Raw genomic sequence first — 26,429 nt, forward strand, 5'->3', positions numbered from 1 at the left:
TCTGGGGCATTTTATTCACCTTTTGGCCCGACGGGGTCTCTGCAGTTCTGCCGCTTAGACGAGGGGTTCCTCCCCCGCAGACCCCGAGGGCCCCGGTTTGCCGCCCGGTGCGACGTTTCCAGCGGCTGGTGCGCGGCAGCCAATGGGATCGTAGCGTTATCGCCGCACGCGTCGTGCGGCCGGGGTTTTAGCGGAGCGTAAGGAGATGGCGGTGGATGGGAAGCGCGATGCGGCCCCCGTTACGGGGGGGGGGGGGATTAGCGCCGTTTCAGCCGCAAATAATAAAAGCTTTTCTGTAAACTCAGAAGCAGAAGGTTTAGGCGGCGCTCGGCCGGCGCGCTTCGCTTGCCTCCGGACGTCAGGCTTTCAGACTCTTTGGGCCCCTGTGGCCCCTTTCATTCCTGAAGTAACGTCTCTCTCCAGTTAAAGCCCCCCGTGGGCCCGTGCGTTAGAGGAAGGATCGGGGGGTCCGTCAGCTGCCAAATTCCGCAATTACTGAGTTCTTCACAACAGCAAAAGCCCAGGTACGGGATCTGGAAGAGACGCGGCCGGTTACAGCGAAAACACCCGGGGGCCAAAGGGGCCGACGGCTGCAGAGCTAACACTCCGCGGGATGTGCATTAAATATGTGCCATCACCATAGCAACCAAACGGAATGGAAAACCCCAAATCCTGGCGAAATCTCAGACGCGAGGCCCGCCTGGTTACCCGGATTATCAGATTCATTTACCCCCTGATGGGGTAAACCAGGGGCCGTACAAAACCAAAGGGGTGACGTCCAGTTTGAAGGTTGCTATTTGGGCAATAAAGCGGGGGGGGGGGGGGGATCTACAAGCAGCCCCCTTTAATATTAACCCTTTAACAGTGAATCATAAAGAGTCGCCAAATGGCTTTAATACCGGTCGTCATGGAAACCAGGGACATCACCCATAACATGCTGGGGGGCAAACTTCTATATGATCCCAGCTGGGGGGGGGGTTACGTAGCGGCCCCCCGACCCTTCTGACCTTTCTGACGACCTGCACGAAGTCCTTGGCGTTCTGCGGGGTGAGGCCCTGGAGCTGGCGGGTACAGGCCTCCAACGAGGACGCGTGAGCCACGATCAAAACGTTATTTCCTGCAAACAAGGAAAAAGGGGGAAAAACAAACAAAAAAAAATCACCATCTCCGAGTTCCCCTCCGCAGGTTCCGTTAGGAGACAAAAAAAAAAACCCCGGCTTCGCCTGCACGGATCTGTAGTAAAAGCCCCACCAACACCAGAGCGCGTGCCGGACACGCAAAGGACACGCAAAGCACACGCGGGAGGCGGGACCCACCTTTCCCGTTACATTCACTGAGGATTTCCTTGGTGACGTGGAAGCTTCGGCTGATGTACGCCTCGTACGTCTCGGAGGGCAGCAGCTTGCTGGCGGGGAGGTGAGGTCTGAGGGCAGAAACACAACGGGGGGATTTGGGATCTCGCAGATACCCGGGGGGGGGGGGGGCACATGGGGGACGGGAGCAGCGCAGGTTGCCGGAGGTCGGACGCCATCTTTTACCTGTATGTTCGTATCGACGCTTAGATTGGCCGCCGCCAGCTCTGTCGGGGGGATCCAGGCGGGGCAGCGAGCTGCCGGAAACCCACTTCGTCCACTCAAATAATCCCGGCTCCACCCGGATTTTACCTTTATTCTCTTGTTTTAGACCTAAAAGATTCGCTTTATTTGTGTTGGTTGAAATAATGGTCGAATTCTCCTCAGAAAGAGTTTTCCTTTAATTAGATCATGCGCATAATCGAGACAAGGCACACAACACACAAAAGTCGAAGCGTTGTCTGATTACATGTTTGAATTACATGGTTTATATAGCATCTTATCTACTTCTAATAGCATGCATTATTATGATTGGTTACTTTTCAAGCAAGTTACACCTCTTTAAGCTGCATAATTAAGAATGGCCTAGACTTGACCCTTTGCACATATATATATAGAACAACTTAGAGTAGACGTGTTGGCGGAAACTCGTCCATATATCATTGACTAGACATTCCCTGCTTTCTTATGTCTTTGTCAGGAATAATATTTACGATCACATAAGCTTTCTTCTAACAATTTGTCTGGAATTCTGCTAATTATTATTATTTAGATCATCAGCGTTATTACGATAGTTATCGTGTCATCATTATTATCGTTACTATGATTACAGTTATTATAATTATTATTATTATTCGAATTATAGTCATTATCGTTATATTATTGGCATTACGTTGTTACTTTTCTTTTTACTGTTAATAATCATAAAATTGTGATTGTTGTGATTATTGTCACTTTTATAATTAGTTATGATTATCACTATTACAGTTATAATTATCGCTGTTAATATTATTAAATGATTATAACTATTATTATTATTGCTATAATTATTACTATTATTAAATGATTATGATTATCGCTATTATGATTATTATTATTATCGATATTATTATTATTAAATGATTATTATGATTATTATCGCTATTATTATTATAACTAATATTATTAGAGGCCCCGGGGCGGCGGTTACCTTTCAGGACGTTGTGCGCGGTCTGGACGCAGCGCAGTGACGGCGAGCAGTAGATGAAGTCCACGACGGTGTTACTTTCTAACAGAGCCTGTCCTGGAATCACAAAACACAGCAGTAAGCGTCACGCGTGTAAACTGTGCGATCATACAACCGGAGCATTAACCCCCTGCAGCCGGGTTTCAGAATATCACAGCTCCCCCCCCCCCCCCCCGGCTCACTCACATGCTGGGGGGGCAGTTATTGTCTGACACAGGCTGGGGTCTGAGGGGGGCAGTTCTATGACCCTGGGGGGGGGTTTAGACTTACCAACCAGCTTCGCTTGTTTGCACCCGAGCACCGTGATTGGGGCGTCCTTCTCGTATTCTCTGTAACCTCCGCTCCTCGGGGGCAAACTGGGCAACATGTTTAAATTTCTCCGCACGTAGTGGCCTGTGAACGAGAACCGCGCGTTACTTTAACCCCGGCAGTAATACCCCCCGGCAGTAATAAACACCCCCCCCAACAGCACGCAGATACCCCCCCTGTCTGAATTAGCGGCACCTTTTGCGTCGAAGCACTGGACAGCCAGTATTTCCCGAACACCACGTCCATCCGCTCCCCGTGACGGCAGACAAACAGGCAGCGCTTCCCGGGGCCCGACGCGGCGTTCAGTCTCAGCGGCTGCGGCCAACAAGACATCGAGAAATCAGTCCCCATGGAACAATACAGGCATCATAACAAAAGGGAAATGGTTCACTCAGGGGGTAATAAATAAATGCAACAGCCTCCCGGCAGAAGTGGTAGAGGGTAATACAGTGAGGGTATTAAACATGCATGGGATAGCCATACGGCTCCTGAATCTAAGACGAGACCAACTGATTAAGCAGGAGAAACGGGTGACTAGAAGGGGCCGGATGGGGGCCGACAGGTTCTAGCTTTCTATGTTTCCGGAACCGCCGACCTGCATGGGCTGACAGATGATGGTGAGGGACGCCGCGTCTCCAAGGACGTTCTCGTCGTGCGATCTTCTCTCCAAGCCGCCGTCCCCGACGCAGATGGCAGACGAGGAATTCAGGAGGGAATACGATCTGCAGAGAAATCAGAGGGCTTCAGGGGGGCGCTTGGCGTTTCGGGGTCCGCGGGAGGAGAATTAACCCGGAAAGCTCCAGGCTCCGGCTCGCGTCCGACTCACCCGTGGAACACCCAGGTCCCGCACATCGTCGGCCTTGGAGACGTAGTTCTCGGGCAGCAGCCCGGAGCAGCCCGGTGCCAAGCGACGTGCCGAAGGTCCAGCCCTCGCTCGAGTTACTCTGTTCCGCCCGGAGACGTGAAGATGAAGTCGCCGGGGAGCAGCTCCAGCTCGTCGTCGTTCTGCGGCAAATACGGGTACAAGACCTGGAGCGTCTGAGAGAGCGAGAACGGGGAATAATCACACGTTTCCACGGTAACCGGCGTATAAAACGTCACCTGTTACCGCCGGTTAACCCCAAACGTAGCGGGGAGCCGGGTGCCAGAACCCGCCGCCATCATAACCCCCCCCCCATGGATTGGCACATAACGCCTCGTCCCCCCCGGGGGGCAGCGTCTACACCTAACCAACCCCCTAGCGTCTACCCCCGGCAGCCAGCGTCTTCTCCAATCCCCTCGGGAGCCAGCGTCCCAACTCCTACCCTCCCTGGGGCAGATTGTCACTCGAACCGGCAGAGCTACTGTCCATGCGCAGCACGCATTCCCGGGGTCCCCGAATTAAATCAGGACCGCGAATCCCGCCGAGCTCTACCTTTGTCCTCATAAAGAAGAGGCAGAGCCTGGCGGGACTGTCCTGCACAAAGCGAGACAGTTGGGAGGGATGCTTCAGTGGGATTGGGGGCGGCCGGCCAGTCGGGTTTATACGCGTAACGCTACCTCGTGATTGGCGAATCGGATGTCTCGGGAGAATATGGCGGCCACCCAATCGCAGCCCAGCGTGACGTCGATGCCGTGGGCGAGCTTCTCCAGCGCGGGGAGGTGAGCGGCCTGGAAGTGATACGCCCAGCGTGACGTGCAGCTGCTTCCGGTGCGGCTCCACGCGGACCTCTGGGGAAAGAGACACGGCGTCAGGAGCCCCGCGGCCCCCGGCGTCTACACCCAACCAAACCCCCCCCCCCCGCCATATACCTCCCCCGGCGTCTTCTCCAATCCCCCCGGGGGCCGGCGTCTACAATCAACCAACCTCCCCTCTGGAGGTCGGCATCTAGACCCAACAAACCCCTCCCCCCCTGCCATATACCCCTCCGGCGTCTTCTCCAATCCCCTCGGGGGCCGGCTTCTACACCCAACCATACCCCCGCCTTCTTCTCCAGCCCCCCCCCCCCCATCTCCCCACCCTGGACACAGGAACTAACAACAAAGTTTTTGTTTTTTTGTTTTTTTGTTGTTATAAAGAAATAGTGAAGATTGTAACATTTTCAGCTCCGATTCGTTATGGAAACAAATAAAAAAAAAAAAATAAATCGGATATTTTCATAACAAAAACCGATAACCGGCCAAAACCTTAACCCTTTTATGGCCAGATATACACGAAAATGATTGTTTTTTTGTTGTTTTTTTAAAGGGAAAAGGGACATTTAAAATTAGTCATTTCTGTTACTTTCTGTTTTTAAAAATGAAATCTTAAGAATCCTCTGAAATAGAATAAAATGGGTATTTTTAGGCGGTGAGCGTCAGTATCGCCCCATCGCCCGGCCGCCAGAGATGTTTCTGGGGTCGTTATTGTTGAGTAAAACTTCCTGAAGGGAAATGGAATCATAACGGACAGGAAGTCATGACATCATCCACACTCGCTTTCTATTGGCCGAGCTGCAAGGTGCTCGGGGAGAAGATTAGCAGCTAAACCAGTGAGATCCGGAGTCCGGCAGAGTCAGCCGCGGGGCGGCGGATCCCGTCCGGCTCTGTATCAACTGAAAAGATGGCACAATAACAAGGCCAATGCTTGGAAATAATAGGGCTTTATCTACTAAACCAAGGAGCTGCAGGGAGAGGAAGCCTTTCAGTTCATATAATCAGTGAAATCTGCAGCGCTGTACAACGCAGGGCCGGCCCAAGACAAGTTTAAAATGCTGCCCCCCATTATCTACCCTTCCTCTCCCTCTTATCTACCCCCCCCCTTATACTTTCCCTTTCAGCAGTCCTGCGGCGAGTGTCCCCGTTCGGTCTCGGTGCCGGCTGAGCGCCCGAAATGGACATCATCTTCCTGCGCTCACCGTTACAAACCGGCACCGAGACCGAGCTAGAGGCTCGCAGAGGAGAGAGGGGGGCGCCGAGCGGGCAACTTGGTAAGCGAAAACCACTCGGCGCCCCTCTCGCTCCTCCGCTTTAATTGTTGGGCCGGCCCTGGTACAACGTGCTATTTATATCTCCGTCATACTCCGCGGCGCTGTACAATGTGTTATTGTTATTTATATATCGCCGTCATAGTCCGCAGCGCTGTACGTGTGTTATTATTTATATATCGCCGTCATACTCCGCAGCGCTGTACAATGTGTGTTGTTATTATTTATATATCGCCGTCATACTCCGCAGCGCTGTACAATGTGTTATTATTATTTATATATCGCCGTCATACTCCGCAGCGCTGTACAATGTGTGTTATTATTTATATATCGCTATCATACTCCGCAGCGCTGTACAATGTGTGTTGTTATTATTTATATATCGCCGTCATACTCCGCAGCGCTGTACAATGTGTCATTATTATTATTTATATATCGCCGTCATACTCCGCGGCGCTGTACAATGTGTGTTATTATTTATATATCGCTGTCATACTCCGCAGCGCTGTACAATGTGTGTTATTATTATTTATATATCGCCGTCATACTCCGCAGCGCTGTACAATGTGTGTTATTATTTATATATCGCCGTCATACTCCGCAGCGCTGTACAATGTGTCATTATTATTATTTATATATCGCCGTCATACTCCGCAGCGCTGTACAATGTGTTATTATTATTTATATATCGCTGTCGTACTCCGCAGCGCTGTACGTTTTCTCACCCCGCTTTCTCCAAAGCTTCCCGAGCGAAGTCGGCGGCGAATATCTTCAGGACGTCGGCGCAGTCGTCCGACACGAAGAGGCCGATGAAGTTGGAGGAGATGTAGAGCTCCAGGGGCAGCGGGGCCGGGAACCTTGGATTTCCAGCTCGAAACCGTCGTCTGCAGAGCTTCGCAGAGAGCGTCGGCCTTACCGTCTTCACACTGCGGGCAGAGCGGCCAACAAAGAGTTAATCTTCCATCATATATAATAACATTAACACTTTAGGAGCCAGGGGGGCAGAAACCGACTGACGCCCCAGGGTCCGGGGCAGCTAAGAGAAGGTGACCCCCCCCTGGGCGGGCTAAGAGAAGGTGCCCCCCCCAGGCGATGCCATCACAGTGTAAACTGCCGTTTGTTGTTTTCTTAAAGCCCTGATGCCCCCCCCCGGTCGCTGGTGCAGGTATCACCCTCAGCCGGACGCACCACAAAGAACTGGCAGAGGGTGATGTGCGGGAAGATGTTGTGCGCTTTGTTTTTTCCGCACGTCTGCTTCGATTGCTGCCAGAAGTCGTTGAGTTTCTGCGCCAGCGGCCCCGTGGGCCGTAAGTAGAGGACGTACTCGCGGGGCAAGGGGTCATCCAGAAACGGGTCGTCCAGGTGAGAGAAGAGCCTGCAACGGAAGAGCAGATATAAGAACCCCGCCCTCCGGAACCGCGGCTCCGCCCACGCAGACCGCGCGGGAACCTACCAATCACAGGCCGCCTGGACGCTCCGCCCTCCCGTCGACGCCAACGCTTTCTGCCTGAAAGGGAGAAACAGAGAACCGCGTTAAACTCACCCGCCCCCGACAGGGAACAGTAAGGGCCCCGTCACTCATTTAATAACAAACACCCAGCGACGCCCCCCGTTTCTGCCCCTCGGTTTGTCCCAATTACCCAAAAGAATTGCCTGGAATATTAACCCTTTAATAGCCCATCGTGAACGGCTCTAATAACCGTTGTCATGGAAACCTTGACTTGTCACTATTTAAAGACACATTTAATGGAGTCACCTGCATTCAAGCAGGGAGATCAACCATAACATACTGGGGGGGGGGGGGGGCAAAAAGTTTTATATACGATCCCAGCAGGGGGGGGTCAGGACAGAGTCGGCTCCGGTATTCGAGTGTCTGCACTGCGCATGTTCTAGAGAACGGCTCTGCTGTGTGATGTCATGGCGGGGGGTGCCTGTACCACTTCTGTTGGGAAGCTGTTCCACTTATCTGCTACCCTCTCAGTAAACTAAAACTGCTCACATTATATCTAAATATTATTTATTATTGTTTTATGTAGCGCCATCATAATCCATAGCGCAGTACAACGGTGTAACTATCAATGACCCCCCCCCCCGCACATGATCTCTGAACGGAGCCAAAGAGCTCATTGCGGAATTATTTTATTTTAATTGTTTTTAGTTTGGAAACCAGTGGCGACCCCCCCCAAGCAACTCCCATCCCCCCTCGCAGCGACCCCCCCCCTCGCGGCTCGGTTTCCGCTGTCATTTCCACCACTTTTTGTTCCATTTCTGTAAGAATCTTTTTCGCGTCACCAAATGATCTAAAAATATTCCACTGAGATGACAAATAACGGCTAAAAATACAGAAATGGGTCACCAGGAGACCGACGTGGCCTCGATTTATAAAATCCGGAAAAAATTTGATATATTTTATAGAAAATTTTTGGGATAAACCCAGACGTTCGCATCAGGAAGGCGCAGGTTTAATGCGATGCAGCGCTGCGGACTACGACGGCGATATAGAAATGTAGATTATATTATTATTTCCCGGATTATTTACCGTTTTCTGTAGAATTTCAATCATTTTGCGAGCGCGAGGCACTCAATGGGTTAATTGTTTCTAAAGTGTTTTCACGTATTATTAAAGCCCCGGGGCTCCTGCCGTTCGCAGCGCGCGGAGTCCGGGGGTCGTGTAACACGCGTGTTACACAGACCAGGCGCGTGCCGTTAAGCGGTTGAAGCCCCGCTCGCTGTCACCAGCGCTTTGGACGAATTCCGTAGAAAATATTGTGAAATCTGTCGTTTTGTTGCCGGGGAATCGTTACAAAGTGTCACCGGCACGGGGGTATGGGGGGGCTTCTAATCACATTCTGGGATTAGCGAGACCCTCGGTCCCCCACAGAGACACATTAAACGGGCAAACACACAGAGAATCTGCCCCCCAGGGTAACCACACAGGAGAGGGTAACGGGGGGGGGGTCCCCAGATGCACGGCCGGGCGCAGGAGCCGGAAACCCGTTCTATATTAACCTTTTACCCCCCGTCTCCCGGCCGCACTATAAATATATTGGAAATATTCTGCTCGTCCGACGCGTTTCGCGGCCACCGGCGACGTCGGGAAGGAACGCTTCTGTTTCAACATTTTGATTATCTTGTGAATAGGAGCCTTTTGTGCCGCGGATCTGCGTCGCTCTCCGCTCCGCCGCCGGGACAGATCTCCGATTGGTGAGCCGAGAGAGAGCTCGGCCTCAATGACCACTTTGTCCTTTTTTACACGTGAACTTTGATTAAAAAAACAAAACAAAAAAAAAACACAGCCACTTAACATCCGACTCCCAGAATCCGAGAATCAGCGTCACCCCGAGTTACAAGAGACCGAAATCTAACACTAGAGAGTCAGAGGCTGAGATGGAAGGAAGTAGATAAGTGGAGCAGCCTCCCAGCAGAAGTGGTAGAGGGTAATACAGTGAGGGTATTAAACATGCATGGGATAGACATACGGCTCCTGAATCTAAGACGAGACCAACGACTGACTAGACGGGGGCCCGAATGGGGCCGTTCTACCTGCAGGTTGTGGGTTAATTATTCCTTATTTACCCCAGATAATGGCAGGTAATTGAGCGAGAGCCTCGGGTCGCCTCATCTCCCCAATCAAAAGAATGAGGCCAGGTCCGGGCGCAGATACCCCGCCGGGGCAAATACCCGTTTCTCGCCTCTAATGCTGAAAGGAGGGCGTTTCTTACCCCGACGCACGAGACGCTTTCCTGGCCTCATCCCAATAAACGTCTCGCGACCGCCGGGGCCGTTATATCGCCCACATACCCCGGCGACCCGCGAAGCAACCAATCCGGGGTTAAAACGCGCCGGCCGCCATTTCTCACCGGGTAAAAGGGGAACCGGAACGAGCCGAGGGTCCCGTCCAACATAAAAACCCGCTCTGGGGTCACTCCAGCCCTCAACAGCCCTGCGCCCTCTATACCTCGCCAAATACCCTCCTAACTGCCCTCCACTTGCTTCTCTCTCTCTCCGCTGCTCCTATTCTCTACCCCACCTGTCCAGAGGAGCTTACAATCTACCCTCCCAATACCCTCAGCCAGCACCCTGAAGACGACATCTGCCCTCGCCACCTTCCAGACCTCCGGCCGCCGAATTCTCAACATACCCCTCGCTACAATCACATCACCCTCAGCCCATGCAGCCCCCCTCCTTCCTCTCCTAATAGATCGTCAGCTCCTGGGAGCGGGGCCGTCCTGACAGGTGTCAATCTCGCCGTCAGATTGTATCCTGGGAACGTTAATGTTATGGTAACAGCGCTACAGCGTGTGCTGGCGCTACATCAATACATGCAACATCCTCACCGCCACAAGGGGTTAAATAATTTAAAAAAGCCACCGGCCCTCGCGGACAGAATATAATGAAAGCTTTCTAAACTTTTATTTCATTCCCGGGAACTCTTTCAGTTGCCGCTACGGGGGGCTTCATACGACAGCCGCCTCTCGGGGCGTAACAGAACCCGGCCCCTGATGGCACCGCTTAAATATCAATCAGAACCGGCAACAAACGCCGGCCCGAGGGCCAACATCGGGGGTGGGTCTGGGTTTGAGGATCTGCCCCAAAAACGTGCCGGCCGCAAACTGGGTCTTACCGGTACATGACAGGGGGGTAATTCACAAAGTGATGGGGGGGGTAAAAATTGCCCCAGGCTGGTGCAGTTATATGAACTTGAATGAAGGTGGGGCGAGGGCAGCAAAGACAACGGCAGCGTAAGAAACCCGTTACCGGACAGCTTCTGGAAGATATGCCCACCGCCCCGTAAATGCTATTATATGGGGAGAGCGCTGCGGGTCTCCGACCCCCCCCCCCCGTACGACTTAACGGTACCGTAACTCCCCCCGGCACTCCCGTAAATAGATAAGGAAAGCCGCCACTCACGCCCGAGCTTTGGGGAATCCCATGGACAGCAGGATCTCCAGGGAGGATCCATGTTTGACGGTTCCTGCGCGGTGCTGCCGGTTCCGCCTCGGGATGATTTTGCTGTATAGATCTTCCTTCGCAGCCATAGCACGGAAAGGGTTAAAGCGTCACCCCGGGCACTCGGCCATGTGACTCCCGGACGGAGGGGGGGGGGCGGCTTCCTGCGGCAGAGACTCTGCAACCGGCTGATAGGAAGTCACTGATCCCGATCCCTCTCACCCGCCGTGCCCCGGGCAGAGCCCCTGATACCCGGCTGGCCCCGTCTCACCCCTGCAGGTATTTGTCGCTTTTTAGGACGTGTTCGAGTGGCTCGGGATGCGCCGCGAGACTCCGCCCCTCCGCTGTCAGTAACGAGGCAGCGGATACATTGTTACAGTCATTGTCCTCTTTACTGCCCCCTCGCGGCGACTGACCGGCATCGCACCGGGCGGCCCAGAAACTCCATTCATGTTTATCAGACGTTCGATTAAAACACCGCGCAGGAAACCGTCATTCATTCCGCACCGGTGACCGCGTCACCGACACAACAACCGATCCGCCTTCCAGCCTCCTGAAATAACACAGCTCAATAGCAGACAGAACCCCCAATCCCAACAGCCCAGTCCCAATAATAGATCAAAGTCCAGGGATTTCCCAAACTGCAGATTTATATTAAAGTTTCCGGACCTGATAAATTTGCGTCTTTTTCTCACCTAAATGAATGTTTTTATTCGCGTAGCACCATCATATACCGCAGCGCTGTACAGCAACACTTCCTGTATGCTTTAGCACAAATCACACCGCAATCCGGCGGCGCAGCTGGAAAATCTTGTTCCTTAAACAGAAGCCTCAGCCACTTCCCTGTCCGGCGCTGAGAGGCTTCTCTCTTCTGCTTTTGCACAGGTGACCGGTGACTCTCGGCTGTTATTTCCACTTCTTGGTTTCGCGGCTCGCACTTTCCAAAGGTTTCACGCCGTGGGCGTCTTTCTACAGAACGACCGATACCGGGGCATCTTATACCACAATCTGCATTAACGGTGCATCAGTTTCCATGGCGATTGCACTCAGTTAATGCTCTGGGTTCCAAGAATTTGTGCCGCAATCCAATTTAAGCCATCCACCGGAAGTCACTTTTTACACAACTTCTTCATGCCAACCCCGAAGACCTCACAACACGTGGGGAAATGTCGCCCAACCCCCCAAAATACCTAAATCCTGCCGGGCGTCTCACCTGGGGCACCAAGAGTGGCTCATCCACGGGGGGGGGGGGGCTCCTATGGTATACTACCGGGATGAGCTCTGCTGCGTATAACCGGGAGCCGGCGCTGTACAGACCACATGAAACGCTCTGCACACACCACGCTTTAGAGTTACATGAAAAGATTTTAACTATTAAGAAAGCCTCGCTTCACATGAAAACTACAATCTGTACAACGGCCATTAAGGGGGCAGCTTCCATACAGCCAGGCACTTCCTGCAGCCTCTCACCACCTGTGATGTCATCACAAACAGGAAGTGCTCACCCAAAGTTTTTTTTGCAATGCAAATGATTAAGAAAACGACTGTGCAAACCCTACTTTTAGTTTGTTTGCTTACTCATTAAGGGTTAAAAATAAAGCTTAATCCTATTATCACCGGAACGCCGCTCCGCGCTCAGTAACGACACCACAGAGCGTAAAGAAGAAACGTTTAATCGCAGTCGGAATATTTAAGCGACCAGAACACAAGCGCCACCAACACCCTTGATTTTCTCCTCGGCTCTCCGGCTGAAGAACTTGGCCTTCACGATGAGCGGCTGCTTGGGGAGTTTACCCTTTCCGAGCACCTTGTAGTAACCCTGCAGAGGGAAGAAAACGGGCGGTAAGAGCGGTGCGCCCCAGGGCCTTGTCCATCCGGAACCTTCCACGTTACCGGAACACAATGTTACTGAACTGGTGACTGGTTGAGCGACAAGAACAAGCAACCAGTGAATAGAGATCAGTGTTGGCTCTCCGAGGACTCTAGCACACCAAGGCCATCGGAGGGGCCAGGATGTGACTCTAGTCTCGGGTTCAGTTCCTTCCGGATAATTCCGAGGCACTAAATCATCCTGCTGTCCGGGCACCAAGTATAACGTCCCACATCACCCAGTGAACGCTCTGGCCTTTACCCACAGTCACGCTAACCCCGCTTCCCTCTTATGTCAGGATTTACCCCCGAGGGCCGCCTCCTGCCACACTCTGCCCCATCCATCCCCACATACTGCACCATGGACTCCAACCAGCTTATTCGGAGAAGATAGGAGGCAGAATCCACAGCTGGAGGACGTGGAGATGTCGGGGTCTCCGCTCCTCGCTGAGACGATTTACCGAACACGTTTCCTAAACATACAACTCACAGCATGAACGGCATCAATGACGGGGGCCGGTCCCGCGGGGTTCTTGGCGTGATTCAGCCTTGTCTGCTCGCTAACGAGGGTCCACAGCTTGTCCAGGTTGATAGTTGGGCAGAAAAGCTGATTCTTCTTGAGATGGTAACGTCTCATACCGACTTTCCCAAAGTAACCAGGGTGGCTGTAAAGAAAACATGATATTCAGTCACCCGGCAGGAGATCCAGCCCCCAGCAACTCCAAACATTCACAGGTAGACAGCCCCCGCGGACGGCCCCCAACAATACTCACTATTTATCGAAGTTGATTCTGTGGTGATGCATGCCACCGGCGTTACCGCGTCCACCAGGGTGCTTCCTGTGTTTACCTATCGAGAGACCAACACATTAGGCCAGAGAAATGACATTTTCACCAAAGTCACCAACAGTGGGTGATTGGCCGGCGTGTCAGAGCCAGTGTCATGGAGCCAGTGATTGGCCGGTGTGTCAGAGCTGGCGTCACGGGGCCAGTGATTGGCCGGTGTCACGGAGCCGGTGACCGGCTGAGCTACATGGAGAATCAGCCGGTATATAAAGCTCCGCACTTTCTCTCCGAGGACTCTAGCACAACCAAGCGACCGGCAGCGCCAGGACGTGACTCTAGTCTCGGGATTCGCTGCATCTTACTACATATTAAACACGCGGAGCGCGATGGCGGCTCTCACCGATGCGGCCATGGCCATGGCTGACGTGGCCACGCAGCTTCCGGGTCTTTCTCATGCGGGAAGGCTGTCAAAAGAAAACAAATGGCAGAGTCAAGAGCAGAATGGGTTAAAAAAAAAAAACTGGCAAATGTAGGGGAGACCGTGGAGACCTGTCACTGACCCGGTGACTGATTGAGCTACGGCAAAACCCAACCAGTAAATACAGGTCAGAGTTTGCTCTGCGAGAGCCCTAGCACACCGAGGCGACCGGCCGCGCCAGGATGTGACTCTGGCCTCGGGATTTACCGCCAGCAACCGACGCGGATTAACGCGGAAACCCCTGCGGGAAACGCCACAAACCATCGCAGACTGCCGGCCCCAAACAGCGACAACTACTACATAACAGCTTTCAGGGCTTAAACCCTTATCAGAGGGACGTCTGCAGGTCACCGGCCGCGAACTACTCCGCGCAGAAGCCACGGGCAACGGGGCGAGAACACAGACTTTAATATAAAAAGCTGCTGCACAGAGCCCATTTTAAGTACAGCACCGAGTACATACGTCACCCACCCCGGAGGCCTCATCCCGCCCCGGTCACACGTGTCCCCAATACCCCCTTTCTCTCCCTCTCTTGCCGGGACTAAGCGTCCCGGATCACCCTCTGCCCGCCTGCCGAGGAAACCTAACCAACCGCAGGGGCCTTGTGGCCCCTCAGAAGCCACCATTTTCAGGGGCCCAGTCGCACGCGTTCCTCCTGCTTCCTACCATGTCGGCGGCTGCAGCAGAAAGAGAGAGATCTCGACGGCCCTCGCGAGACCTTACCGCGGCCTCTCTGATCTCACTTCCGCTCGCGCAACCGGAGGCAGCCTATTAGAGTGCTATACGCCAGAGACTTTAGGGAATAATTTAGAATATGTCGCCTGGAGTAGCGGCCGCCATAATCTTGGTTTCTTCCTCTGAGGCACACTGTGAGAGGGCAAAACGCAGAAAGCGATAGTATTTCCCAATTCCTGCCCCAAAACAGCAAAGTGAGGAAGAATTGCGAATTTCTTTTAGTCTCTCATTGCAGTTTTTTCTCCACGGCTAGGGTGCCTCAGGGATTTCTAGCACGATAATTTTTGAGACAAAAATGTGTAAAATTGTAAGCATAACTTACAACAACATTTTAAGCATAATTTAGGTCAGTTAGATCTGGTTTGGTGCAATTGTTTCAAATGTGTTATATTTGGGCGCTGTTTGGGTCATTTTTCACGGAAGCGAACCGGGGCTAACAGGGAGGCTGCTGAGCTCCCCGTCCGCCAGGCCGGGAAACGCGATGATAAAAGATGGCGCATTAATGCCCTGAGTTCCATCGGATCGCCGCTGTCTCTGTTATCGCGATCTATGATGCACTTAGGAATGGCGGCAAGATCCGAACCACGACCCGAACGCCGTAAACAGACGGGAATTCCTTCCACAAACAAATACCCTTCACAGAATTAACCGCCGCGCCTCACGGGGCTCAAATAATAATCTGTGCCCATGTACTGATTCATAAAGCACCATCATACTCCAGAGCGCAGTACACACAGGACCTAAAAGTAGTGCATCTCAAAACAATCTGGATGTAGGAGAAATTGAGACAATTCTTGATGGAACATTTACAATTAACCTGTCCTGGATAGGCTTACTGGATTCATCTCTACCACTTCTACTGGAAGACTTTTCCATGCATTTACATCCAACTCGGTGCAGAAATATGTTAAATCTCTGTATTGTATTTCGGAAATGAGAGGCGGATGTTGGGGTTTTGGGTTCGTCTGCCGTGCAAAGAGAGTCCCTTCCAGCTGAGTTTTAAGAAAAAAACATGAGCGCCCGAACAGGGACTTGAACCCTGGACCCTCAGATTAAAAGTCTGATGCTCTACCGACTGAGCTATCCGGGCTCCCATATCAGTGCAGAGAGAAGAGTCCTGGAGGAGGGGGTGGGATGGCATAGCCAATAACCTCCATGCGAGGAGGGGGCGGGGCAGGTATAGCCAAATATGACAGGAATCAGGGCAGGTATAGCCAAATATGTCCATGGAGGAGGAGGACTCAGGGCAGGTATAGCCAAATATGTCCATGGAGGAGGAGTCCGCATTTATATTAACTTTTTGTAAATTCACATTTTTTTAAAATTCGGGTACAAACATTAACATGCGGTTTTATCTGATAAATTCACGGAAAAAAAGGAACCTTTTGCCCCGAATCAATTCTATTAACGTGATATTAAAGTCGGATCCAAGGGCTGCTACATTGTATTCCCGTCTACAGGAATATTATTACTATCAATATTATTATCATCTTCACAATGATTGTGTTTAACTGTTTATTTCTATAATTGTGTCTCTTATTAAACTTGTTGTCTCTTTTATTCCATGTTTTGCACGACTAATAAAACCATTTGGGGTTATGAATGGCAGCTGCTTATTAGTCGCCCTATTCCCCTGCAGTGGGATCATTAATTAGCGCCCAGAGTAATCCGAGTGTTTATTTCGGGTGCCTGGAGGGTCCCATCTTCTTCCTCCCTCTCTATATATTGGAGAACAAATAGTGCTCCCTCCAAACCGCTCCCTACCCTCCACCAGCTCCTTCTGCTACGGTAGGTCCTATTAGGGCACGGGATACTAAACCGGGATTTTACCGCTAACGGTCTTTGCTGGGGGGGGAGACTTTTGCCAAAGAAATTTACAGTAAATGATTACATTTTATTAGAACGTAAATGACAACAATAAGTCATTAATCGAACAGATTAATAAACTGTATGTATTCACTACCAAATAACATATTGCTTTTATTGACCTAATTCATTACAAATATTATATCTAAAAATATGTATATAAATATTTACGGTTTGAACCCCGCACCCCCAGTGCATGCGCAGCAGTGTAAACCCCTTTTTATTCCACGTACATTAATAATGCGGGGGTTGGTTCATTTATTGTAAATATTTCCTGGTTCACAAAAATGCCTTAAATATCCCGTTTCTTTGTAAATCAGCAAAGTATATTTAAGCGGTAACCGCGTATAAAGCACTCAGCGACGCGGGGGAAGTTTTACCAATTTCCTGTTTTTTAAATGCAGCATCAGAAATCACTTCTGTTATTTAGTAAAATGAAACAGAATAAGAACGATAAAAGTGGTGTAATTATGATGTAATTATGATGTTGGTTAATATTTAGTCCCCCAATCATATATATATATAGTTAGATTACTGGCTGTTACATTGTAACACAGAAAAGCACCTTCATCCTGAGCGGGGAGGTAAACGCGCATCTTACTAAAAGCGTTTGCCGTTGAAAATTATGTTTTATTTACATGTAATTATAGAATAAAAGGAAATTAACCACTTGATGACCAGATCTATTCGATACCCCAAAGGTTAGAGATGATTTGGTATTTTTGTCCTTTAAACTATAAGTTTCCTGGTTAAAACTTACTGCACTCAAATTGTATACGGGATTTGTCTTTATTTAAAGCTTATCGTTCGCACAGCTCTAACTAATCCTGTCCATACAACTCATTATATACCTGTATATTCCTCATATTATATACACTCTCCGGGCCCATATAACTAATCCCGTCCTTATAACCCGTTATATCCCTGTATATTCCTCATATTATATATTATATTCTCTCCGGCCGTATAACTAATCCCGTCCTTATAACCCGTTATATCCTGTATATTCTTCATATTATATGTTATATTCTCTCCGGCCGTATAACTAATCCCGTCTTTATAACCCGTTATATCCCTGTATATTCCTCATATTATATACACTCTCCGGGCCCATATAACTAATCCCGTCCTTATAACCCGTTATATCCCTGTATATTCCTCATATTATATATTATATACTCTCCGGCCGTATAACTAATCCCGTCCTTATAACCCGTTATATCCCTGTATATTCCTCATATTATATATTATATACTCTCCGGCCGTATAACTAATCCCGTCCTTATAACCCGTTATATCCTGTAGATTCCTCCTCTAGATTGTAAACTTGCGAGCAGGGCTCTCTCCACCAAATGTATCAGTTTGTCTTAGTCTGTCAATTCTTGTCTTGTCATATCCCTTGAATTTATGTATTGTATTAAGCGCTGCGTAAACTGTTGGCGCTATATAAATAAAGGATAATAATAATAATAATAATATTATATATTATATACTCTCCGGCCGTATAACTAATCCCGTCCTTATAACCTGTTATATCCCTGTATATTCCTCATATTATATACTCTCCGGCTGTATAACTAATCCCGTCCTTATAACCCGTTATATCCTGTATATTCCTCATATTATATATTATATACTCTCCGGCCGTTTAACTAATCCCGTCCTTATAGCCCGTTATATCGCTGTATATTCCTCATATTATATAATCTCCGGCCGTATAACGAATCCCGCCCTTATAACCCGTTATATCTCTGTATATTCCTCATATTATATAATCTCCGGCCGTATAACGAATCCTGTCCTTATAACCTGTTATATCCCTGTATATTCCTCATATTATATACTCACCAGCCGTATAACTAATCCCGTCTTTATAACCCGTTATATCCCTGTATATTCCTCATATTATATACTCTCCGGTCATATAACTCATACCATCCTTATAACCCGTTATATCCTGTATATTCCTCATATTATATATTATATACTCTCCGGCCGTATAACTAATCCGTCCTTATAACCCGTTATATCCCTGTATATTCCTCATATTATATACTCTCCGGCCCGTATAACTAATCCCGTTATATCCTGTATATTCCTCATATTATATACTCTCCGGTCGTATAACTAATCCCGTCCTTATAACCCGTTATATCCCTGTATATTCCACATATTATATACTCTCCGGCCGTATAACTAATCCGTCCTTATAACCCGTTATATCCCTGTTTATTCCACATATTATATGTATTATATACTTTCCGGCCCGTATAACTAATCCCGTTATATCCTGTATATTCCTCATATTATATATTATACACTCTCCGGCCGTATAACTAATCCGTCCTTATAACCCGTTATATCCCTGTATATTCCTCATATTATATGTATTATATACTCTCCGGCCCGTATAACTAATCCCGTTATATCCCTCATATTATATATTATATACTCTCTGGTCATAGATTTTCCCCCAGGTTAGTAACATAGTAACGTCCAAATTATTTGCCACATCGAAGGACCGCCATATGTAAGAAGAAGCGCCAGAGCCGGATGCGATGTCACGCGGACCCAGGAAGGCGCCGGCGCGTGATCTCTTTCGGTTTCATGCGGCCATGAAGGGTTTTTTGTAATTATATCACTTTTTACAGCCGATCTCTTCGTTCTGGGTCGGGAAGAATGTTTCTATTAACGCGGACACAGAATCAGACGTCGGCTGAGTTTTTCCTCCTGGGGTTCCAGCTGCCGAGGTTCCGGGCTCCTCTCTTCGCCACGCTCTTTCTTTTGTACAGCGCCACAATTATGGGGAACTTTCTGATCATCGCGCTGGTGAATTTCTCTCGCGCTCTTCGCTCTCCCATGTATTTCTTCCTCGGTCACCTGTCCTCGGCAGACATCTTCCTCACATCGAGCATCGTGCCAAACATGCTGTTCCTTATCCTGAATGAAGGAGGCGCGATATCGCTTGCAGCGTGTCTCACGCAGCTCCAGTGCATCGGCTGCTCCATGACCATAGAGTGTCTTCTGCTGGCCGTGATGTCATACGACCGACTTCTGGCGATTTCCCAGCCGCTACGGTATAACGCCGTCATGGACCACAAACTGTGCCGTCACCTGGCCGCCGGGCCGTGGTTTGTGGGCTCCGCTGTCGCTCTGGTTGTAGTCGGCCTCGTCAGTCGTTTGGAGTTTTGCGGCTCCAGACTGATCGATCACTTCTTTTGCGATGTTTCCCCGCTCCTGAGGCTTTCGTGCTCCGACACGTTCATCGTACGGACAGAAGTATTCATCCTGTCCTCGTGTTTCGCTCTTTTGCCCTTTGCATTTATAATCACCACCTATCTGTGCATTTTCCAGGTGATATTCCTAATATCTTCGTCCTCCGGGAGACGCAAAGCCTTTTCCACCTGCAGCTCTCACCTGGCCGCGGTCTGTCTGTATTACGGGACGCTGATCGCTCTGTACGTCGTTCCTTCCGATATCAGCTCCTTTAACATGTATAAGTATATGTCGCTGCTGTATACGCTGGCCACTCCGTTCTTCAACCCCATGATATACAGCGCGAGGAATCGAGAGATCAGGAGAGCTCTGCTCAAAACCATCCACACCGCGCACGGACAAGCCAGAGTTTGATGGAATTTCGGATACAATACGATCCAATAAAATACAATAAGATCCAATAATATCCAATAAAATACAATCCAATCCAATAAAATACAATACGATCCAATAATAGCCAATAAAATACAATACGATCCAATAATATCCAATAAAATACAATCCAATCCAATAAAATACAATACGATCCAATAATATCCAATAAAATACAATACGATCCAATAAGATCCAGTATCCGGAGATTCCACCGATGACTCCCCTCGGACTCACTTCTGCCCCCGTCTGATGCACATAATACCGTGACCAACTGCGGCTCGATGGTGAACTAAAATGTACCGGAATCCAACAATTTATAATAAATTACAATAAAAACAGATATTGCCATCGGACTGATGTTTAGTTTTTTAGTCTGTAAAATAATAATAATGACATTTCTGGTGTTTTAAAGATTTTTCTCCAGACAGTAACAGGAATCGCTGAGTTTCCCCCGCTGTCCCCGGCGCGCTCCACTTACACGCTGTCGCTGGACGGATATTATTATTCCCTCCATAGTATAGAAGCGTAATACCGGTCTGTGTTACTGCGGGGCACTAGCGGGTGAGCGCTTACTAAGGGCAGGATAATAAACCCACCGCTCTCTGTATAACACTCCATCTATATAATACCCCCACCGCTCTCTGTATAACACTCCATCTATATAATACCCCCACCGCTCTCTGTATAAACCCCCCATCTATATAATACCCCAACGCTCTCTCTGTATAACACTCCCCCATCTATATAATACCCCCCACCGCTTGCTGTATAACACTCCATCTATATAATACCCCCCCACACTGCTCTCTGTATAAACCCCCATCTATATAATACCCCAACGCTCTCTCTGTATAACACTCCCCCATCTATATAAAACCCCCATCTATATAATACCCCTACCGCTCTCTCTGTATAACACTCCCCCATCTATATAATACCCCCCACCGCTCTCTGTATAACACTCCATCTATATAATACCCCCCACCGCTCTCTGTATAACACTCCATTTATATAATACCCCCCACACTGCTCTCTGTATAAAACCCCCATCTATATAATGCCCCCCCACCGCTCTCTCTGTATAACACTCCCCCATCTATATAATACCCCCCCACTGCTCTCTGTATAAACCCCCATCTATATAATACCCCCCACCGCTCTCTCTGTATAAAACCCCATCTATATAATACCCCCACCGCTCTCTCTGTATAACACTCCCCCATCTATATAATACCCACACCACTCTCTGTATAACACTCTATCTATATAATACCCCCCCACACTGCTCTCTGTATAAAACCCCCATCTATATAATACCCCTCCACCACTCTCTCTGTATAACACTCCATCTATATAATACCCCCCACCGCTCTCTGTATAACACTCCATTTATATAATACCCCCACCGCTCTCTGTATAACACTCCATTTATATAATACCCCCCACACTGCTCTCTGTATAAAACCCCCATCTATATAATACCCCTCCACTGCTCTCTGTATAAACCCCCCATCTATATAATACCCCCCCACCGCTCTCTCTGTATAACACTCCCCCATCTATATAATACCCCCCCACTGCTCTCTGTATAAACCCCCATCTATATAATACCCCCCACCGCTCTCTCTGTATAAAACCCATCTATATAATACCCCCACCGCTCTCTCTGTATAACACTCCCCCATCTATATAATACCCCACCCCTCTCTGTATAACACTCCATCTATATAATACCCCCCACCGCTCTCTCTATCCACAGCTACCTCTGTATAACAGGCCCTATTCTCTAACCACGGCGCATGCGCGGGGCGATAACGACAGGAGCGTCACTGTTCCTGCCGGCGCAGAGTTCCAAACACTAGAGACATACTCCATGAAGCATTGGTTGACTCCAAGAAAATGTCAGTCCGGCATCCCCCGACACTGCGAGCCACGCAGTCTCTGGTGTTTATCGCTCAGACGGGATCCGTTTTAGGGGTTTAGCGCTCCAGGTTAGTCGGCCACCGAAGAGCTGTTTTAATGGTCACTGAGGAGGAGTTGGGGTGCGGAGGGCCGGGGAGGGGCAGGTGATACCCGGGCTAACTGTACCCGGCAGCAGGGTGAGGCCTGTGTTACCCCTGCATCCAGTGAAGGTTATACATTATGGATGATTGTACTGCACTGCGGCGTATGTTAGTGCTGTACAGTGTCACTGTGTGTGCTGCGCTGCAGCCTATGCAGCCGATATGCGACAGGCTTTGCTTGATGCAGGGGTCCGGGAGACGCTTTATTGTAACCCTGTGTGCGCCCGGCAGCGAGTGGCCCGGAAATGACCTATTATTATTTATTGTGTGATATAGCGGCGTCATATTCCACGGCGCAGTACGATGGGTAGAAGCGGATCTTCCGCCGCGGGTTCTGTTCTCGGCTCCGATTGGGTCATTCGGTTTCTCCGCCGCTCTGACGTTTTCTGTTTGCAGGAAGGATGAATCGGTTCGGCTCCTTCGCTCCTCGCTCTCCCTATCGAGACGGCAAACCCAGGAGTAAAAAGTGCGTGAAGCGGAGCCACAGCGAGAAGTACCGGCGGAAGTGTCTGCGCCTGAAGCGCGTCGCCAAGGCCATGGTGTTTGTGAGTGAAACGCGCCGGGAGCACTCGGGTGTTCGCAGATCATTCTTAATAAATTCTGCGCGGCGGGCGCCATTTTCCATAAACGTCTTCCTTTGCACCCGAATATTTTTTTTTTTTACCTAACAATTTTGTTTTGTGTTTTATAAGGAAAATGCGGCTCTGTGTGACGAAATCTCCCGCATCGAAAGTAAATTCCTCCGGGCGAAAGAGGAAAGAAGGTAAGCGGAGCGTAAATATCCAACGTGTGATAACAGCGGCCGTCTCGTTGGACCATCCTTTTAGTGAAAATAGTTGTTTTTATCCCTGTTTCAGGTTTTTATTAAAAAGAACCCTCCAGCTGCAGGCATTGGGGGAGGAAGAGCCGCCGGCGTCTCATAACTCCAGTCTGTCCGCTGGCTTCTCCGCGCCGGACGGCGGGGGGGTAAATGGGGCCGCTGCGGACGGGGGTTCGGCGAATGTGGTGGACGAAGCTCTGGGTAAAAAGTTAAAGAAGGACAAAAGAGAAAAAGACAAGTCGGAAGGTTAGAGGCGGCGCTTGCCCCGGGGTAGGTTGGTGGATCGGGCGGCGTGCGCGGCTGCCGGGATTCTCTCGTAACGCGTTCTGATTCCTGCTCCTAGTTCTGAAGAAATCTTCTAAAAGGAAGAGGGTTCCGGAAGGGGGAGCTCGGCGGGGGGTCCGACCCGTTCCCCTGGACTCCTGTGGAAGGCCTGTTTTCCCGATTGCCCTGGAAGATCTGACCGTTTACAGCCTCGGGGAGGTGAGCTATGTGTTGTTGTATGTGTTGTATGTTTTTTGTTGTATGTGTTTGTGTTTATAAATTGTTTTAATGAATGTAACGGCGCTGCGGAATCAGCCGGCGCTTTATAAATAAATGTAATGTAATCTGACTTTATCCGACTTTCCTCCAGCGGCTGAGGATGTCACGCAAATTCATTTTAATGGCGCCCCCTCCCGGGGTAGAGCGTTCCTCTGTTATACTTTGGTCTCCGGTGGGAAGACAGCCGGTCGCCAGATCCTCGGGGCGGGGGGGCTCCCGCTGGCCCAGCCGGTAACGCCGACTTCTCTCTTCTCGCCATAGATTGTCTCGGACCGGCCTGCCTTCCACAGCACAGCGGCCATTTACCCCGTCGGCTTCTGCAGCACCAGAGTGTACGTCAGCGCGAGACACCCCGAGCAGCGCTGTCTTTACACGTGTCAGATCAAAGACGGCGTCACGGGACCGCAGGTGTGTTCCAAGTATAAAGACCCGCGGGGAACTTCTTCGAGAACGTAGAACCTTTGGTAGATACGAGCCGCAGGAAAACCGGACCCTCTGGCCGCTCTCTGATTTAATTTCTCTTCTTGTGTTTTATTTAACCCTTTATGTGTTTGAACGTTGCTGTCATGTCCCCCCCCTCTCCTTGTATGAATATATTGGGCTCTCATAGCGTCTGTATAATTTGAAAGCTCGGGTCGATCTCCTTCTTGGAGCGTCGCCGATCAGACATTGTTGATGTTTTATTACTGGGGTAAGGTTTGGGAGCGTTTGGGTATAAAACACTTTTTTGTCTTCTTCTCCCGATGATTAACGAAGAGAAAGCCGGAATCTGGTATTTGATCCATTTTTTTTTTCTTGGTTGCAGTTTGAGATTGTTCCAGAAGACGATCCTCAGAATTCCATCGTGTCCGACTCTGCGAATGAATGTCACTCCCTCCTCCTGAAAACCATCGCTGCGGCGCGGTAAGCAAAGCCGCCTGCGCCAGATCTGCTAGCCACAAACGCGCTGGTGTTTGCCATCGTGGGACTCGCCGGTAGCTGACCGCCGGCCGCGCAATGCCTGGACGCTCTGGATCCGTTGGAGACGATAACACGTGTTTGTTGCGTTTCAGGGGGAGTACGTTGCATGTTCCTGACGACGCCGGGGTTTATTTCTTTGGTTTATCGCACCCCACCGTTCAGAATTTAATACAGAGCTGCCCCGGAGCCCGGAAATGTTCAAGGTGCGATCATTCTTCCCTTATGTGTGATTTATACGTAAAAGTGCGTTGGGCCGACATTCAGCGTCTGCATCTCCTCTGCTTCTTCTCGAGTCCCGAAGCCCGCTTGCCCCGTGTGTCCTCCGCGATGACCTGGATGTGAACGTTCTCTTTCCTTTACACGTTTAGAAAGACATACGTGTTGCCGTGTCGTATGCTTTGTGAGAATGAAGGGTTTTCTTTCTTTTTAGCTACGAGTGGGTGAGATTTGAGGTCTGCAGACCGGGCGACGGCCGCCTTCCCCACGAACTTCATGAAAACGACGCGTCCGTAAACTTCGAGGCTTTTCACAGACAGAGTTTTGAAGAAATGAAAACCGACTCTGTGTTATCCGGTAACTTGCGTGGTTTTCCTTATAACGGGGGGTGGGGGGGAGTTGGTTGAGAGACCGACCTACGGGAGCTTCTGCCGCGTAAATTACCCCCCCTATCCAGCAATAAAATACCCCCTACCTCCTCTGTGGGGTTGTCTGGCTGTCATTACATCACAGTGGTGCAGCTGGTTAGTGACATCACTTTGCAGAAATGCTCGCGGGTTTCGGGCGTCAGAATGTAATGGAATTTTTTTTATATTGTAATTTCTTGGCTGGGATTTCGGTTTCTGGTCTTTAACGCTATTTACGCCATAGCGTCAGAGTTTTCCGAGTCTCAGCGGGTGATATTTAGGGGCCGGATCACCCGCCGGCTCTAAAACCGCATCCAAAATAATGCGGAAAAACAAGTTCCCGTTTCCTGCGGGTTTTACGGAATCTACTCGTTTTAGGGTCTTTTGGTTATTTGCAGGAGAGGAGCCGCGGCAGGGACTACGCCCCAAAATCTTAATCCTGTTTCTTTGTTTTAAGAAGTTCTAGATCTTCCTGAGATCCACGCGTCCCACGACTACATCTCAAGCTATCCGGAAATGTTCTTATCCCATGCGCAGCTGGCGTCCGCGCTGCACGCAAAGTCCCCGTCCTGCTCCTCGGAGTAGCCCCTTCGCCGCTCTATTTATCGAGTATTTTTATGTCTTTAAATAAATTATTTTCTCTCTGCCGTCACGCGGCTTTTTGCACCTGCTTGAAAGATCCCGATTTTTGTGGATTGCTTATTTTTGCGTTTTTTCCCGTTTCTGGAGCGGAAAGGGTTAAACGTAAATAGACCAAAATGAACCTGCCCTGGATTATTATTTTTATTGTAAATTTTGCTGAATTTCACAGAACCATACAGAGAGAGACGACGCTTTTGTTTATTTTGGGAATCTTGTGAAACGGCAGCAAAAATAGAAAATTCACCCTGAGAACTGTTTTACTAAACTGAGGGGTTGACCCCCCCCCCCCCCGGGCAGCGCGGGGTATGAGAGGTCGACCCGGATCGTAATATGTTAAGGAAGGGCATCCGGACGCTGTCCCAAAGAACGGACGTTGGCCAAGCGGAGCACCAGCTGCTGCGCTCTGTTACAGGGTGGGGGCAGCCCTCTCGCTGCCCCATGTACCCCCCCACACTGCCATTATATACTGTGTATTCCCCGTGCCGTGTACTGCCCCCCCCGCTATATACTGTGTATTCCCCGTGCCGTGTACTGCCCCCCCCGCTATATACTGTGTATTCCCCGTGCCGTGTACTGCCCCCCCCTGCTATATACTGTGTATTCCCTGCGCCGT

The 26,429-nt window shown here is 49.8% G+C and overlaps 3 protein-coding genes, 4 non-coding genes and 1 pseudogene across 7 annotated transcripts; 2 read left to right on the forward strand and 6 right to left on the reverse strand.

Moving 5' to 3' along the window:
• Positions 1 to 395: 395 nt before the first annotated feature.
• LOC149271627 (ubiquitin-associated and SH3 domain-containing protein B-like) lies at positions 396 to 10,870 on the reverse strand (annotated as a pseudogene).
• A 1,600-nt stretch (positions 10,871 to 12,470) lies between these two features.
• On the reverse strand, positions 12,471 to 13,894 carry LOC149271628 (large ribosomal subunit protein uL15). The gene is made up of 4 exons (XM_089507258.1): positions 13,836 to 13,894; positions 13,424 to 13,499; positions 13,141 to 13,315; positions 12,471 to 12,600 (listed from the first exon to the last, which is right to left on the reverse strand). Exons 1-4 carry the CDS (start codon positions 13,888 to 13,890, stop codon positions 12,472 to 12,474), a joined length of 435 nt encoding a protein of 144 aa, XP_089363384.1. The 5' UTR covers positions 13,891 to 13,894; the 3' UTR covers position 12,471.
• LOC149271629 (small nucleolar RNA SNORA3/SNORA45 family) lies at positions 12,682 to 12,813 on the reverse strand. Its single transcript, XR_016279703.1, has one exon. It is a non-coding gene; the product is annotated as a small nucleolar RNA SNORA3/SNORA45 family (small nucleolar RNA).
• LOC149271630 (small nucleolar RNA SNORA3/SNORA45 family) lies at positions 13,650 to 13,781 on the reverse strand. The gene has a single exon (XR_016279705.1). It is a non-coding gene; the product is annotated as a small nucleolar RNA SNORA3/SNORA45 family (small nucleolar RNA).
• Positions 13,895 to 13,982: 88 nt separating the features above from the next.
• On the reverse strand, positions 13,983 to 14,114 carry LOC149271631 (small nucleolar RNA SNORA3/SNORA45 family). The gene has a single exon (XR_016279704.1). It is a non-coding gene; the product is annotated as a small nucleolar RNA SNORA3/SNORA45 family (small nucleolar RNA).
• A 1,551-nt stretch (positions 14,115 to 15,665) lies between these two features.
• Positions 15,666 to 15,738, reverse strand: TRNAK-UUU (transfer RNA lysine (anticodon UUU)). Its single transcript has one exon. It is a non-coding gene; the product is annotated as a tRNA-Lys (tRNA).
• Positions 15,739 to 19,193: 3,455 nt separating this feature from the next.
• Positions 19,194 to 20,144, forward strand: LOC149271633 (olfactory receptor 11L1-like). The gene has a single exon (XM_089507259.1). The coding sequence runs from the start codon at positions 19,194 to 19,196 to the stop codon at positions 20,142 to 20,144; it is 951 nt and encodes a 316-aa protein (XP_089363385.1).
• Positions 20,145 to 22,629: 2,485 nt separating this feature from the next.
• FYRD1 (FYRN and FYRC domains INO80 complex interactor 1) lies at positions 22,630 to 25,759 on the forward strand. The gene is made up of 9 exons (XM_089507252.1): positions 22,630 to 22,773; positions 22,921 to 22,991; positions 23,086 to 23,294; positions 23,392 to 23,531; positions 23,853 to 23,999; positions 24,397 to 24,494; positions 24,644 to 24,754; positions 24,982 to 25,124; positions 25,632 to 25,759. Exons 1-9 carry the CDS (start codon positions 22,630 to 22,632, stop codon positions 25,757 to 25,759), a joined length of 1,191 nt encoding a protein of 396 aa, XP_089363378.1.
• Positions 25,760 to 26,429: the final 670 nt, after the last annotated feature.

Source organism: Sceloporus occidentalis, unplaced genomic scaffold, assembly GCF_023333645.1.
Source record: "Sceloporus occidentalis isolate IW3139 unplaced genomic scaffold, rSceOcc1.0.p SCAF_481, whole genome shotgun sequence".
Classification (NCBI taxonomy): domain Eukaryota; kingdom Metazoa; phylum Chordata; class Lepidosauria; order Squamata; family Phrynosomatidae; genus Sceloporus; species Sceloporus occidentalis.